Genomic DNA, 16,651 nt, shown 5'->3' with positions numbered 1-16,651 from the left:
TAAGTGATTTGAAACCAGTTTATACCCAGAACAGAACAGAAGCTGGGACAACCCCACCCCCGCCACAGCCTCTATACCTGTAACAGAGCAGAAGAGTTCAGCACACAGATTGGTTTAAAAATGGCAGAACTCAGTCTAAGATTTGCACCCCACAAAAGGGTGAATGTGTGTTCTGGTCACTACCAATTTAAACTATGCTGCTTACAGAAAACTGTATGTTAGATCAATTCTGCCTCAGGCTTTTTGAATGTCTATACCTAGCCTGAAAGCACAGATGATCTCATACTACACTTGGATTTTCAGAGGCTCTGGGGTTATTGCCTTATGACTCAAACCACTGGAAATCCTGGGGATACCAAAACTCTAATTTAGATTTTGATTCAAGTTTCATACATCTCAGAAATGTTGGGAGGGAGAGAGGGGGTAAGGGTAAGAAGAGAGGAAACTGGGTTTTCATTCAGGTCTTATTTCTACTCAGAATCTGTTCGGCTTTCAGAGCCATAATCCATTTACAGTCTGTGGTTAGAATTATTTTGTGTGGCCATGAAGAATGACATTGGGGAAAACTACACTGCAAACACAGCCTGAGACCCTTCTACTGGCTGCTGTGGCAACTTTTAAGACGTGCCAGGAGCTAACTGAACAGTTTTTAGGGTGCAAAAGCAACCTAGATCAGAAGCCTCTAGCTCCAGATGGTTCAGAGGTAAAGAGAAGTTACAGCAAGATTAATTCAAAGATAAAATTTACAAAAAGAAAAGGATTTCTCACCTGCACTATTTCTAGCATTTCACCACGGCTGATGTAACCATTGCCATCAAGATCATACATACTAAATGCCCATTTCAGTTTCTGTTCCAGCTTTCCCCGAGAGGTGACACTCAGAGCAATGATAAATTCCCTAAAGTCAATCGTCCCATCACCATTGGTGTCGAATGTGCGGAAGACATGTTCTGCAAACTTCGACGCGTCACCATAAGGGAAAAAATTTGCATATATTTTTTTGAATTCGTCAACAGTCAAATGGCCAGTTGGGCAATCTTTTAGGAAGCCTTTGTACCACTCTTGTAGCTCATGGTCTGTGAATTCAGTGTTTTCCCGGAGATCTTGGAGTACCTCGGGTCGCAGCTTACTGTTCTGCTTCCCCATTCTGTTCTTGATTAAAATCTAGCAGCTGTAAAACAAAAGAATAAGCATGTCAACATTAGTGCTATGATTGGACTCCAAGTGTGAGTCGTGCCCCTAGATTTTAAAAAGGTAACATGCTATCTAACAAAAGGAAAGATGCTATCAGCTCACAGACATACAACAAGTAAAAACATTTCAACAGCTGAAACCAATCCCCCAGAGAGAATGGGTACACTTAAGGACTGGTTTGTGAAATAAGCATCTGGATACAATGTAAAGCTTAAAAACACTGATAAAACATTATCCTGTTTCCCCATCTCCTTTCCCCTCTCATCCAAGCTCTCCCAGTAACTGAATCTGCCATTTAGTGGGAGGGAAAAGAGGAAGACAATTTGGGACAACCCCTTTTGGTCTGTCCCAGTACCATTCAGCGCTCAGCTATATTCCTCCTTCCATATCTCCTCCTGTGCTCCATAGTACATTTCCAGTCCCTGCCCACACTAACCAGCATAGGCAGCATCAGGGGTGTAAAAAAATACCACAGCACATAAATAGTCCACATTTACATAGCAAAAAGGCAGTCCAAGACTAAAGAAATGCAACAGTGGCTCTCTGAACACCCCCTGGTGCAGCAGCATTATCCCCCTTTCCTGACACCATCACATCAGTACCAAAGCCTCCTGCCTTGGTTCAGCAGCAGACATACTGAGAGGGCAGGAACCAGGTCAAGGACTTCGCAATGCTTTGAAAGTTGAGCTCCAGCAATTCACAGAGCATAAGCAGGATGACATAGAGGGCAGAAGCATCATAAAGAGGTCTGGGGTGGAAGAAGACCCCATGTTTAACAGGCTCACCCCATAGGACCTTTCCCTTCCTTTTTCTAACACCATTGGCAGCAGGAACAGCTGAGTCATCCAGGGAGAAGAAAATAAGCAAGTGATTCAGATCTTTTAAAAACATTTTAATTCAATGTTCCCCAGTACTGTAACAAATAAGCTTCTTAAAAGTATGGAGTTGCAATGGGGCTGGCAAAGTGACAGCGCAGTCCTCATGTGTACATTGGTCTGAAGAATTCAGAAGCTTTGACAGCCTGTTCAGGTTTTCATATTGCAACTTTTACACAAGTGTTTCCAACAGCCACGTGCTGGTCAGCTTTTTCAGGAGTGCCCAACTGGGCAAAAAACATATTTCAACAATCTCATGATTTCATCATGACTCCAAGGGGTCTGGGCACAATAGATGTCCTCTATTACAGCAGAGATGATGCCATAGTATTACAATGGGTTTGGGGGCTCACTTACTAACTGCAGTGACGTGCAGGCACTGTTAAATTTCTTCAAACTGGTCAAACAGGTCAAAGTGAAAGATGCTTAAATGGTACTGCAGCCTGATGAAGGGTATTTATACCTAGAAGCTTGCAAAGAAGAATTTTTCCAACCATTTGAGTTGGTCTAATAAAAGATATCAGATTTACCCAAAGAACCTTATCTGCCTAAATGGTTATGATGAACATTTCTTCTTTATCCTCTTCTGCCATTAGGATTCCCAGCCATACAAACCAAAAGAACTCAAGGCTAAGGAAACACATGCTCGAGGGACATAACTATGTAACACTGAATTTACTGACATGCTGAATACCTTTCTTACAAGACAGGAGGTTCATTATGTGTGACAACAGCAGCTTTTAACAACTGAAGTTCTATGTAATGTTAGGCCTGTTTAATTTGTACTAATATAAAAAGCCTACCAGAATACACTGCAAAGCTCCATTACCAAGGTTTGCACAATCTGGAATCAGTTTCCTGATAGCTCAAAGGCCAAAGCTCTATGTTGTGCAGCACTTAGTAGTCATTTAAGCCACTGCTAAATGAGTTAAAAGCTGGGTAACAGAACTTACACACAGAGCAGATAAACACATGTGTACATACAGTACTGGATCCATACAACAATGGGAAAGAAGTAAAGCAGAACACTGAAATGTGATGAGACAAATATGGCAAGAAGATATACATCTGATAATAAGGACCGAACACTTCTAGGCAGCAAATGCCCAGCTAATGCATCAAAAATGTCCAGGATCAACAAGAAACAACAACAGAAAAAGCTGCAAAGCATCAGAGGATTATCTATAATCATATTCCATTTACTTTAGACATAGCCCCAGCAATTTAAAATCCACATCCTGTTCTGCGGCTTAATGCTTAGAAACAAACCCAACCAGCTGCTCCTTAATATAGCACATCAGGTTTAACAGAAAACTGCGTTGATATTATTAGCTGCCCCGGTTTATTAAAAAAACCACAAACATTTTAGCCTGATAACTTATTGCTAGTCATTGTGTTGTACAGTTTGACATGGTTCCATTTGCTCCTAAAATGCCGAACAAATGCTATTGAAACAAGGTCTTTCCCAACCGCTAACACATCCCAGTGTCTTGGAGAAGATAGGGCTGTCCACTACCAGGCTAGGGACAGAAACCTTACACAGAAACCAGTTTAAGTGATCAAAACCAGTTCAAATCTGTAACACAACAGATGTTCAGTGCACTTAAATTGCTTTCAAAATGACTGAAACTGGTTTTAAAAAAACCTGGTTGGATGTAGTATCAGACTGAACAGATTTAGGTCAAACCAGTTTATGAAATGTCTGTCCCAGACCCCTTCCCAGTTCAAGTTAACTCACAGTCCCCCAGCATCCCATGATGCTTTGCTGCCCTGGCTGTTCTGTCTGTTCCAGTGGAGCAGGCTTGGCTCTGCCCCTCCATTCCCTAGCCAGAGCACTATCACTGCTCCAACTAGCTGAGAGGGAGTCTGGGGGGGAAACCCAGGTCCAGACCTCAGCAGGTGTCTGCTTGAAGGGGCAAAGCAGCTCCTGCCAGGCTTCGCCCCACTCAGAGAGGGGCTGCTTTGCCCTTGCCAGGCAGGCCCTGGCTGGGGTCCCGTGCAAGCCAGGGAGGGGGCTTAAGCCCTTCTCCCCCTCCACCTTGGTGAGCCAGCTGGAGCCGAGGCCTAGCCATGCCCCTCTGCTCAACCAAGGAAAAGCCTGGCTGGGGCTTCTCTCCTTCCCCCTCCCCCTCCCCTGCCCCTCCAGGGTCAGTGTAGGCCAGGGTGTGGGTTTAAACACTCCCATCATACTCAGAACGCCACCCCGGGCCTGGCTATACCCCTCTTCTTTCTGCTTATGTGGAGAGGAGGGGAAGCCTTGGAGCGCTTCTCTCCCAGCTTCCCTCCCTTCTCTTCAGTAGTGTCTGGCAGGCTGGGAGCCACTGCAGGCATGTGGCTGCATTTCTGGAATCAAAAGTGAATGTATGTTCACTTCCTTCTTGGTTCAATCTATGCAGCTTAGACTAACCTGCAAAGATTGAATTGATTCAGCCTCAGGCATTTTGACTGTCTATACTTAGCCCCAGGGAGTGCTTCCTCTCCAACCTCGAACTTTCTCTTGCTGCTCACTTACGGCAGAGGGTACAGGGTAGAGAATGCAACCAAACATTTGATTCTGCTGTTTAAAAAAGTAGCCTAACTGCAGAAACAGGTAGCTTACAACAGAATGAGTCAATCAGTCAATATTGGTTCAACTGTAAATGCAAATTATTCTAATCTTTTGTCCCTAATGATCTTCCTGCCTTGCTACCGTCCCTCCCCAACACTCCCTTATAGAGGCTTTGCTGTCTGCAGAGGCCCAATCCAAAAAACAATTCAAGTTAGTAAGAGCCCTTGTGATAACTCCAGGGGTCTCTAGTGAAGTCCTAGGGTTAGAATAGTAGAAACAGAACCTGGGAGCAGCAAAAGGCAGAACATAGGTGTTAAACTGGAACAGCCTCAGCTAGAGACTTTGGAGGTGGTGGTGCATGATTCGGCCTTTTGCCTTAAATCAAGGTTAAATCACTTGAAACCACATGATTTCTCCACCCCCCAAAAATGCTGCCTGAAGGAGGTGTGCACAGAAGTACCAATGTTTCCCTTTTGCTGCCATGCCCCCTCACCCATCACCTCAACCCACGCATCTCTTCTGGCTTATAAATTCCAAATCCTTCTATACACCTGAGCTGGAACTTGCATATCATCCCTGTTCTGGCTTTCACCAAGAATCAGTGCAGCCCTATGTACTTATTCAGAGGTCTAGCATCTAATCTCTTATCTCAATGACTTCTGGAGGCAATAGAGGCATACTGAATTGGGTTCACCCCACATTACCGCCATGTGTACCACAGAGGGGAAAGCCCAATTTGGAGAAATCTTAGCAGAGTGGGGTCTGCAGGGAAGAGGCAGGCAGTAGCAGCAATTCTGATTCTTGAACTGCTCTGCTTATGGACAGGCTAGCCCCCAGGAAAGCAGCCAGGGAACACCCACAGCTGTCTGAGGAATTCCCCCAGCTAATGAGACTAATCTTTTGGTATGATTTGTATGATTTGCCTGTCATATTTCTACTGCTTTGAACAACCTCTCGAGTGCTGCTATTTTCACACCCCAAGAAATATACACATGCATGACAAGGCTGAGGACAAAAAGCCTGGAGCCCATTTCTGACGAAGTGGGGGCGTAGAGTCAGGATCGAGGCAGGCAAACAGCCACAGATTCACATTCCTGGCACAGAAACTCAGTCAGCCTTATTAGGCCACCACATACTCATCATTAATGGGTGTGCACTCAAAAGTGCTTTGAGAAAGGTCCTGAAGTTTACTTCATGGCTGTGCACAGAGTACTGCAAAGTGGAGTACTGCAAACAGAGTGGAGGCCTCTAAGCAATAGTGCAGTATAAATGCTAGATGAGTAATGCTTATGTGCTAGCTTCATTCATTAGAATTTCAATACTTTTAATAGCAATAGAGATACTGCTATCTGAGTGAAATTCATTTTGTATTAACTTCAAAAGCTTTACACTCAAGCAGGCTTTGCATTCAACAAATTATAGGTTATCTTAGGTGACTTCATCTCCCCCTACCCTCTCCCTTAGATTATTTTAGAAAGGTAATATGCAATGCATTAAATACAATTATTATTCAGCACCTGAGCTTTTCAGATGGCTTCTTAATGTGTCGAACGCAAATATAAACCTGCAGCTGTGTAACCAATTTGCTGAGAATAATTAAATAACTGACATTAACGTTAATTTATTACAGCACATCTAAAGGAAGAGCTCTTAGACACAAGTCATGTTTCAGCCAGCTCCTGCAAAATGCAATACCCAAATATCTCATTAATCATGACAAAAAAATCCCTGCTGCTGCTGCTGCTGCCCAACTGACGTATCATTTGGTTTCTCTACAATGCTTTCAGCACAATGGTTTCCAGAGGCTCAATGGCCAAATTAGCTAGAGATATGCTTTGGAGAAGAGCTGAAAAGGGCAGGAACAGGTTGTGAGCTCGGAGACGGGAAACTCTGGGTCGGTCTCATGATTATATTTTATTTTTTAGATTTAATTTTTTAATTCTTAGATTCCTTGCTAGAACGTGCAAACAGGTTGGCCAAATCAAGCTGACTGGTGCAATCTACTCCATGTGCTTGAAAACAGATGAGGGAAAATGAGGAAGAATGATTTCTGAAATCCTTCCCCCAAAAGGAACACTAGTTTCTTTTTCCTGTACTACTCTTCTGGTTGTCTCACATACAACCTGGGACATTCAGCATGGGGCACATTCAGCACATAAAGAGGTACATTTAGATTTCCTGTAGATGGTTTGTGGCTCTTAATTGAGCTACAAGCTGTCCCTCTGTATAGATTTCTCCATCACTACCAAGCCAACCACTAGAGAGATAGTCTGTCAGGGGTAGGCAACCTTTTTTGGCTGCAGACTGGAATGACCCTCCCTGGGTCAGAGACAGGCAAGTGGGAGCTGGCACCTGGCTTGAACCCATGGCAGCACAGAGAAAGCACCCACAGCCAGAGTCTCTAGCCACTAAAGCCCCATCTCCACAAGCCAGATACAGGGCTGGAGATGTAGCTTGCTGATCCCTGGTCTAAGTGGCATGGTTAAGATTAAAGAGAAAAGATAAACAGACAAAACCCACCAAAACACTAATAAGCAAATGCCAAATAAATTAGAGGTGTAGAATTGAATAGGACTGAAGATTCAACTACCTTCTCCTAATTTCTCATTTTGCAAGTCACCCTACTGGGTCAGGGTTAGGGCAGAGAGAAGACTGGTTGTGATGCATTCAGTCTTGTACCTATTCTACGTGGTGAAGAGGACTTCAGTTCCTAGTATGTGAACCCAGCTTTTCATGAGGTCGGAATTTGCAAAAGGAACATAAAATGCTTTAAAAATGCTTAGTCAAGGAAAAGACTTGAAGATGTAATAGACTTTAAGCTTCAGCGTATATCTTTGACCTTAAGACAAATGTTTCAGCAGACAGATAATCAATCATATATGACTAAGGCGTGGGAGGAAATAACACTGAAAAAGATTTTTGTTCAAGTGTTAAGCTACGATATTTGATAAGGTTTTTTCACTTCCTGTGCAGTGGGTCACAGATACTACCTATATCTGAAGTTATAGGATCTAAAAACATAGCCAAGTTAAAGCTCAAATACAAAAAATAATTGCAAATTGTTCTGAATTTTCTTCTCTTATCAGAAAATGAATGATAATCCTATAAGAAATTCCTAACAATAAGAGCATGTGGAATTTTAACCATTTAAGGCCAAGATTAACCAATAAGTTTTTGGGAGGAAAAACCTGCAGCATCCTTATAGGCTCGGCAGTGCTACGCTGGTTAGCACTATGAATGAAAGGGACTCCGGGGTCATGACTGACCTCAAGATGAATATGAGTCTTCAATGTGATGCTGCGGCCAGTAAGGCAAGCAAAACGCTGGCCTGCATCCATAGATGCTTCTCAAGCAAATCCTGGGACGTCATTCTCCCCTTGTACTCGGCCTTGGTGAGGCCGCACCTGGAGTACTGAGTCCAGTTTTGAGCTCCTCAATTCAAAAAGGATGTGGAGAAGCTTGAGAGAGTCCAGAGAAGAGTCACGCGCATGATCAGAGGTCAGGAAAACAGACCTTATGACGACAGGCTGAGAGCCATGGGGCTCTTTAGCCTGGAAAAGCGCAGGCTCAGGGGTGATCTGATGGCCACCTATAAGTTTATCAGGAGTGACCACCAGGATTTGGGGGAATGATTGTTTACCAGAGCGCCCCAAGGGATGACTAGGTCGAACAGTTATAAACTCCATCAAGACCATTTCAGGCTGGACATAAGGAAGAATTTCTTTACTGTCTGAGCCCCCAAGGTCTGGAATAGCCTGTCATTGGAGGTGGTTCATGCACCTACACTGAGCGCCTTCAAGAGAAATTTGGATGTTTATCTTGCTGGGATCCTGTGACCCCAGCTGATTTCCTGCCCTTTGGGCAGGGGGGCTGGACTCGATGATCTTCTGAGGTCCCTTCCAGCCCTAATATCTATGAAATCTATGAAAGTCTATAAGTATGTGAATAACCATCAGCACCTATTTAAAATCATTTGAGGGACATAGTTTGTCCAGAAGTATCTTCATTAATGATCCGGAAGATGGCATAGAGTGCATCCTCAACAAGTTTACAGATGACACCGACGGGGGTGTATTAGGTACAATGGAGGGTAAGGCTAGAACTCAGAGTGACCTAGACAAGTTGAAGGATTGGGCCAAAAGACATCTCATGAGGTTCAAAGACAAGTGCAAAGTCCTTCACTTAGGATGGAGGAATTCCACCTACTGCTACAGCCTGGGGACTGATTGGGTGGGCAGCAGCTCTGCAGAAAACGACTGGGGGTTACAGTGGACAATAAACTGGATATAAGTCAGCAGTGTGCCTTTGTTGCCAAGAACGCTAACAGCATACTGGGTTGCATTAGAAGGAGCACTGCCAGCAGATCAAGGGAAGTGATTATTCTGCTCTAAGCTGCGCTAGTGAGGCCACATCTGGAGCACTGTGTCCAGTTTTGTGCCCCCTACTATAGAAAGGATGTGGACCAGCTGGAGACAGTCCAGCGGAGAGCAACAAAAATGGTTTGGGAGCTGGAGCACATGACTTCTGAGGAAAGGCTGAGGGAACTGGGTTTATTTAATCTGGAGAAGAGAAGACAGAGGAGATTTGATAGCAGCCTTTAACTACCTGACGCGGGGTTCGAAAGAGGATGGAGCTGGACTGTTTTCATTGGTGGCAGATGACAGAACAAGGAGCAATGGTCTCAGCTTGCAGCAGGGGAAGTTTAGGTTCGATATTATTAAAAAAAACACATTCTCACTAGGAGGGTGGTGAAGCACTGGAGCAGGTTACCTAGAGAGGTGGTGGAATCTCCATCCTTGGAGGTTTTTAAGGCCCGGCTCAAAAAAGCCCTGACTGGAGTGATCTAGTTGGAGATGGTCCTGCTTTGAACAGGGGGTTGGGCTAGTCATAGTTTCTCAACCTGTGGTACATGTACCCTGGGGGTACGTGAGACACAGGCAGGGGGTACACGGGTACCCCAACACACTCTCTTTCACCCTCTTTTCCTCTCAAAACTATGGAAAAAATTTGGTGCAATTAAAAAAAAATAAATTCCCCAGTAATAATTTGGTGTTCACCTCTCCTAGCTTTGGCCAACATCACCTCTAGCTCAGGTACGTACTTGAGTTGTGCACCCCTGGTGTAAAAGGTGGCAACCCTACCAACACCAGATCAGATATCTGTCATTCATAGCCTTATCTACACAGCCTTTCTTCCAACATATGGCACACATTAGTCTGTAAATATAAAATCCCCTGGAAAATTTAATGCTGGTGTACTTGTTAAAATTTTTAGAAGTTAGGGGGTACTTGCTACTTAAAAGGTTGAGAACCACTGGACTCCTGAGAACCTCCTGAGGTCCCCTCCAACCCTAATTGTCTATGATTCTACAGAAGGATCCAGCACAGAGCAGTGAAAATGATCAGGGGCTTGGGAAACAAGATTTACAAGGAAAGGCTGAAAGGACTACAGTTATTTAGCTTAGAGAAGACTGAGGGAGGATTTGATAACAGTCTTCAAATACCTGAAGGATGTTTATAGAGGAGGGAGATGAGCTTTTCTCTGTGACTGTAGGGGACAGAAGTAGGAGCAACAGCCTCAAACTTCAACAGTGGAAATTTATGCTGGAGATTAGGAGGAACTTCCTGACTATGAGGGTGGTCAGGCATTTGAACAAGCTGCCTAGAGAAGTTGTGGAATCCCCATCCTTGGAAATTTTCAAAAGCAGGTTAGACAGACACTTGGCTGGGATGGTTTAGTCAGGGATGATCCTGCCCTGAGCAGGGGGCTGGACTAGATGAGCTTATGAGGTGCTTTTCAGCCCTACTTTCCTATCAGTGGCGACATGTAGGGGGTGCACGTGCAACCCGAGAGCTCTGGTGCACCTCTTGACAGCCAGCATTCCCTGCTTAGGCAATGGGCAGAGGGGGCAGGTGGGAGCCCTGGTGCTCCCCTGAGAATGGGGTACCAGGAAAAACACTGCTAGCACTTCTGGATGGGTGCGACTGGCCGCAGGGGGACTACCCCCCGGTTCCTGACTGGCCACTGCGGGGGCAAGTGCCCCCCCCACCCAGAGACACCAGTTGCCTATGTTTCCTATGATCCTATGAAATCTAGACAATGGTATCAATTACTGCTAAAGCTGGAGGATTGGGTGCTACAACACATTAGAAATTTCAGATATTTATGACAAAGTTCAGTTCACTACCACTTTTGAAATGAACTTTAAATTGATCATTGGCAAATGCAAGCAGTGTGGGTATCAATCTACATAACTCAGAGAGCCTAGAGAGTGATTCTGCTTTCATTCCAGGTCTTCTGAAGACAAACTCTTTGAACTGAGCTCCTGGTGGGAATTTGTTAGTGAACCACTTATAAGAAGGTTGGGGAAGGGGGAAGTATACTTTAGAGTGTTTCCTTGTGTAAGCCTATATGTGCACCAATTCAATATTAACACCAAGAAAAAAAGTTTGATATCTCTGTACATGTCTATAGTATTTTTCAGCAGAGAAGGAAAACATAAATCATCTTTGAATATGAGAGCATCTGCTTTGTAGGGGGAAACCTAGCACCATTCCAATCTCACTCAGCTACGAAGAGCAAGAAACATGTCTAAAATCAATTAAGGTCCTTTGGGACTCTGGCAAGTGAAAGGAACAGCATAAGCCAGGCATCCGATTTTAAGCATATGATGCGCATGGGCTGTTTCAATGTTGATGGAAAATTAAAATAAAAAAACAGTTATGAAGAGGTGAAATCCAAGCATCTTCCCCACATCTTGAAACTGCTGTGGTCTGGGAGTGCAAGAAGAGAAAGAAATGGAAGGGCTTAGTCTGGAGTTTTCTTGTTGCAGGAGATGGAAAGCAATGCCTAGATTATGACTCCATATGGATGGTGCAGCGTATACGCCATGCTTCACTGGCCCCTGACTGGAGCAGCTTAGCAGTGTCCAGCAAGGTTGGCCTGTGTATTTGAGGAGGGGCTATTATGGAGAAAAAGCGACAGAACAATCTGGGGTATGATTCTAGCCACTACCCAAGGTGCAGCTACTGTTCTAAAATCCTTGGAACTTCCCCAAAAATGCTATTATTTTTAGGCTAACAGAAGACACTAAAGAAGCTAAAAGCTTTATTTTTCACAACCCCCTCAACAAACACACACATGAAGATTCAGTCAAGAGTGCTAGTAACACCAAGGTCATAGGTTAAATCCCAGGTTGGTCTAGATCAGGGGTGGGGCTTGCTGGCAGACTGGATCCGGCTTGTGGTCTGGCACCTGACAAGTGACTAAATCTGGCGGGTGACTCTGCATGAGGCCAAGCCCTGCCCACTCCAACCTGGGACAGCCTGGGCTGCACTCCCACTCAGCAGAGGCAGCAGGAGGAGGAGCTGCTGCTGCTGGAGGCAGGGGGAGCCAAGCAGTACCTGGGTGGTTGTAGCTGCACTAAGAGCAGCCCCACTGGGAAAAAGTGCACGCTAGCCAGGGCTGGGGCTGGGGCTGGGGCTGGGGCCGGGGTGGGCGCAGGCAGAAGCATGGTGTGGGCTGCTCCAGGCAGGAGTGGGCAGGGCTTGGCCCCACGTGGAGCACTGCAGGGGCAGCCACAGATCAGATGGGGGTGGAAGGTGTGGACCGCACTTGCACTGAACTGCACAGGTGAGCTCTGCTGCACGTGCCCTCTTGCCCCCTCCCACTCTGTTGGCTCCCAGAACCTAGCACACAGGCAGCCCCCCATACATGTGCACACCCACACCTACTCCACGCACATACCCAACCCCTGCCCACACCCCACATTAAGCACCCCCCAAACACACCCACTGTGCACACACACCCACACCCCTTCCCCACAATAAAGAAGAGTAAAACTTTATTTTGAGCTATTATGCAATCACTTCTATATACACTACTCAAAAAACAAATCAGGACAAAAATATTTTTTGAATTAAAATTAAATATACGTTATAGTAGATGCCTGATTTTCAGTATATGATTTTTTTATCATCTATAATTTGTTAAAATTATATCTTCTGAAAGATTTTGTGTGTGCGGTCCTTGACAGCTCACCAACGGTTAAGTGGCCCTCCCACTGAAATGAGTGCCCATCTCTGGACTAGAAGATCTCTTAAGGTCCCTTCTAGCCTTACCTTCCCTGTTGTCTAATTATCGTGACTCTCAGGTTTCTGTCATCTAACCTGCCTTTTGCTCGACTTCAGACTAATACAACTAACTACTTCTCTTTGCTCAGGTTTTTCTAAGACTTTCACAGGAAATCATTGCTTGATTCTTGCACCAATTAACAAGACATTTCTTTCCTCTAAAGTACACACACATACACACTCACACACTTTTGTACTTACCTCTGGCTAGGAGAGAACCAAGTATCTGCAGCACCAACCCCTATGCTGAAGGAAAAGCTTGTCTCTCAACAGCAAGTTCAGCGTCTTTCTGAGCCAAACACTAGAGGGAGACTGGCTTTCACATGTCCAAGAGACTGCCTTTCATACTAGTAGGTATTTGTTAATAATGTGAAATACAGACTTGCAAAATCTGTTTTTCACGTTCATTAAAGGGATCTTTAGCAGCTTGCCAGAATCCAGGGGCTGTACTTGATTTGCTTGGAAAGGAGCAGAATGCAAGTCAGGAGAACAGGAGAAACAGCTCTGACTTTAACTTCCTATATTTCACTTGATCAGGGCAATCTTTTGCTCTCCTGAAGATGGAGCAGAGTGTTGACTAGGACCTGTAGTTTTTGAAGACTAGACTTCTAGGTAAGGGCAAGACTGGTTGCAGGCAGAACTGTAGCACTCCAAGCTGTGCTGTGATCACTCACGGGCAAGCAACTAATACTCAGAACAGCTTCGGTAATGCCTGCTCATAATATGAAGTATAAAACACGCTAGTAGATGAAATTACAATCAAAGTCTATGAACCAGCTCCCATTTGCTTTGCTTAAAGACAGTCAGCGGAGCTACTCTTGAAAGTAAGATGAGCTGTGCAATTATATGGGTATGGGACAGATCATGAATTCTCAAGTAAAGAGCAGTTTTTGTTCTCATCCATTTTACTGCCAGTATCCTAAGCAACAGGCTGCGATACACAGACTGAAGATACATACAAACATGTTGCTATAGAAATCTGGTCCTGGTAAGAGCATGTAAAGCTCTCTCCAGCCTTGCTGAAGAAGCAGCTGTTGTACAAGATGCTGTCAACTTAAATTTGGCCCGAAATTTAAATTTTGCTAGTAGCTACCTGCTAAGATTTCTATTTATTTAAACAATTCTGTAATTTCAAAGCTTCCAATGAAAACTTTTTAAAACACCCAAAACAACAGCAAAAACTTACCCCTCCAGAGTCTATAGACTAAGGAATCTAAAACACAAGTGAAAGCATCTTCACTGATTTCCATTGCCCTTGCTGGGAAAGCAAAAAGTAAACAGAACAGAAATAATGGCAAATGTATGGATCTTTTAAAAACAAAATTTCACTGCTAAATACATTCCTGTGCCATTAAGTAGAAGAATGGAGAAATGTTTACTTATTGCACAGAATATAAGATCATAGAATTTATTTTTCTATGACTAAATTTAGCAGTGGGAAACCATCACCAACCCAGAACAGCAAACCTTCACAATGGAGTTTTCAAAACAGCTCAGTAATCATTTTAGGTACCAAAAAAAGCAGTAACACAGGGGGCGGTAATACCAGGCATACATGCCAGAGCACTGCACAAGGCCATCTTGCTCGGCATGCCACAGCCAACCCAGGCTCTGGGCAGCTGCCACCAGCCATGGAGCTCAGGGTACTTGCAGCAGGTGGTGGGGAGGCTGCAAGCCCTGCTACGAGCAGCCCAGGCTCTGGCAGGCAGTAGCTCCCCAGAGCCCCACCAGATGTGGCAGGCAGCTGGGAGGCTGCAACCAGTGCATCAGGTCCAGAGCCACAGCCCAGCTCCGTGGCTAGCAGCAGCTGCATGTGCACCTTAGGATGCATGGTAGGGAAGGGGTTGGGGTTGTGTTGCTCCAGGCCCCTCCCTCACTGTGCACCCCTAATCACACGTGCAGTCGCTGCCCCCATGGAGCCTTGGCTGCTCACAGCAGGCGGCAGGCAGGCTGCAAACAGCTGCATGGGGGTCTGGAGCCCCAATCTGACTCTGGGGCTGGAGGCAGCTGCATGCATATCTTGAGGCGCACGGGGGAGAAGGGGCCAGGGTTAGTGCAGCTGCTGTAGGTTCATGCAGCTGGTGCAGCCACTTACAGGCTTGCAGCCCGGGCTCCGTGGCAGATGGTAAGGGCCTGCCCAGAGCCTGGGCTGCTTGCTGCAGCAACTTGCAAGGCTGCAAGTGGCTGTACCGGGGTCTGGAGCCCCAGCTTAGCTCGTTGCCGGTAACGGCTGCGTGTGCCCCTCGAAGAGCATGGCAGCTAAGAGATCAGGGCTGTGTTGCCATGAGAAGGATTGGGCCCCTCATGGCTCCCCTGACATCTGCCCTGGCATGCCAACATCTTTGAAGTCCACGTTGCAGGGGGTTTTGGCACTCAATCCAAAACGTTGCTGACCCCTGAAGTAACATTTAAAAAAAAAAAAAACCAGCGCAGTACCTTGGTGGCATGTCAGATGCTGAGCTATTTTGGAAGTCTGGCCACACGTCACAATAGGAGCACTTGAGCACTTCTGAAGACCTGACCCTTGTTTGGGTATATCAAAGGAAGCCAATTAAGAACCAAATTCTACCCCAGGCTTGTTTGCAAATTTGAACTAAGACACTGATCCTGGAAATCACTGTGTGGGGACCATACCCAAGTGGCCACACACATTTGCTCGAGTCAGGTGCAACAGTTGGAACCTGAGACATTCACTTACAAGCCTCCCAATTCTGTGAAAATCTGAAATCTTATCAAAGTCCACAAAAAGTTTTGCCATCATCTTCAATGGGGCCAGGATTTCACTCCTGATTTACTCAACATATATTACTTCAGAGCATTGGGCACCAATGCAGTAACCTGAGAACAATCTTCCTTTAGAAAAATCTCGCTGTAGAACACAGAGAGCTATGACATATTATTACTACATTATTTTAACAGTTTGTAGTCATACAATATAGTAATTCATAAACTGCAGGGTTGTACCCTGCAAAACTTGACTCCCATTACTTGCACAGAAGAGCTTATCATCAAGTCTAGGGTGACAAATTACCACCATAACCACAAAGGTCTGGGTCAAAAACAGAAAAGGCCCACAGACCAAACAGCTGCCTTTCAGGTTGCTGCCAATGAATTCTGAGTTTTTCAGTCTACCACTTCATTTGGATTACAGAAACAGAAGCGTTTGTAAATGCTCTGCATCCCACAGATGAGGCATTGCAAGTGCAAAGGGACAAATTTTCTCAATGCAATAAAAGAAATATGGGAGCAGATCAGGCAGATGACTAGGTTGTTAGTTAAAGGAAACAAAAAAACACATTTATTTTTAAATGAAGTTGAAAGGCGCTAAACAGTCATTCTACTCTCCTCCAGATTATGTACAATTCAGGTTAGTTCAGGCAATGCTGTATGACACAGAAAGCATCTCACTGTCATGTCTTAACTTATAGGACCTTTTCTGAGGGGTCTGTTTGAATAGAAAGAAATAAAATGGGTGAGGAGTTTAACAAATGTAAAATGACGTTCAATTTAGGACACTATTGTGATGCATGGTTTAAAATAAAATTTTCATTGAATGTGAGCCTACTGGATGGTGATTGGTACCTAATATAAACTGAGAAAGAGTATTCAGTTCTTTTAATTTCATCTCCCTTTCGAGTTTAAAGGTCAAAAACCAGCATAGGACAGAAATAATGACACTATAAAAAAAAAAACTGAGGTTTTCTTTTTTAAATTTCGCTTAAAAAAATGAGTTGTTTGTTCTGATCATGGCCATCTTCCTATCTTGTCCATGGCAGATGTCCTTCAACAGTCAGCTCAAAGCTTCTTTAAGGCTTAGCATTCTTGTGTACAGGGTCAATGGAAGAACTCTGCTCTCAGTGTAAACAGTATCTAGGAGATGCAGCACAACACAAATACATTGT

The 16,651-nt window shown here is 44.7% G+C and overlaps 1 protein-coding gene across 1 annotated transcript in view; it reads right to left on the bottom strand.

Annotated features, from left to right (window-relative positions):
* HPCAL1 (hippocalcin like 1) overlaps positions 1–16,651 on the bottom strand; it is a 112,941-nt gene that overhangs the window by 9,228 nt on the left and 87,062 nt on the right. Inside the window, exon 3 of the mRNA XM_019520743.1 lies at positions 769–1,171. Coding sequence (XP_019376288.1) covers positions 769–1,146 — 378 coding nt within the window. The 5' untranslated portion in view covers positions 1,147–1,171. The remainder of the gene's footprint in view (positions 1–768; positions 1,172–16,651) is intronic.

This window comes from Gavialis gangeticus, unplaced genomic scaffold (assembly GCF_001723915.1).
Source record: "Gavialis gangeticus isolate Ggan-Ray unplaced genomic scaffold, GavGan_comp1, whole genome shotgun sequence".
NCBI classification, from domain to species: Eukaryota; Metazoa; Chordata; order Crocodylia; family Gavialidae; genus Gavialis; species Gavialis gangeticus.
This window is presented reverse-complemented; position numbering and strand designations above follow the sequence as displayed.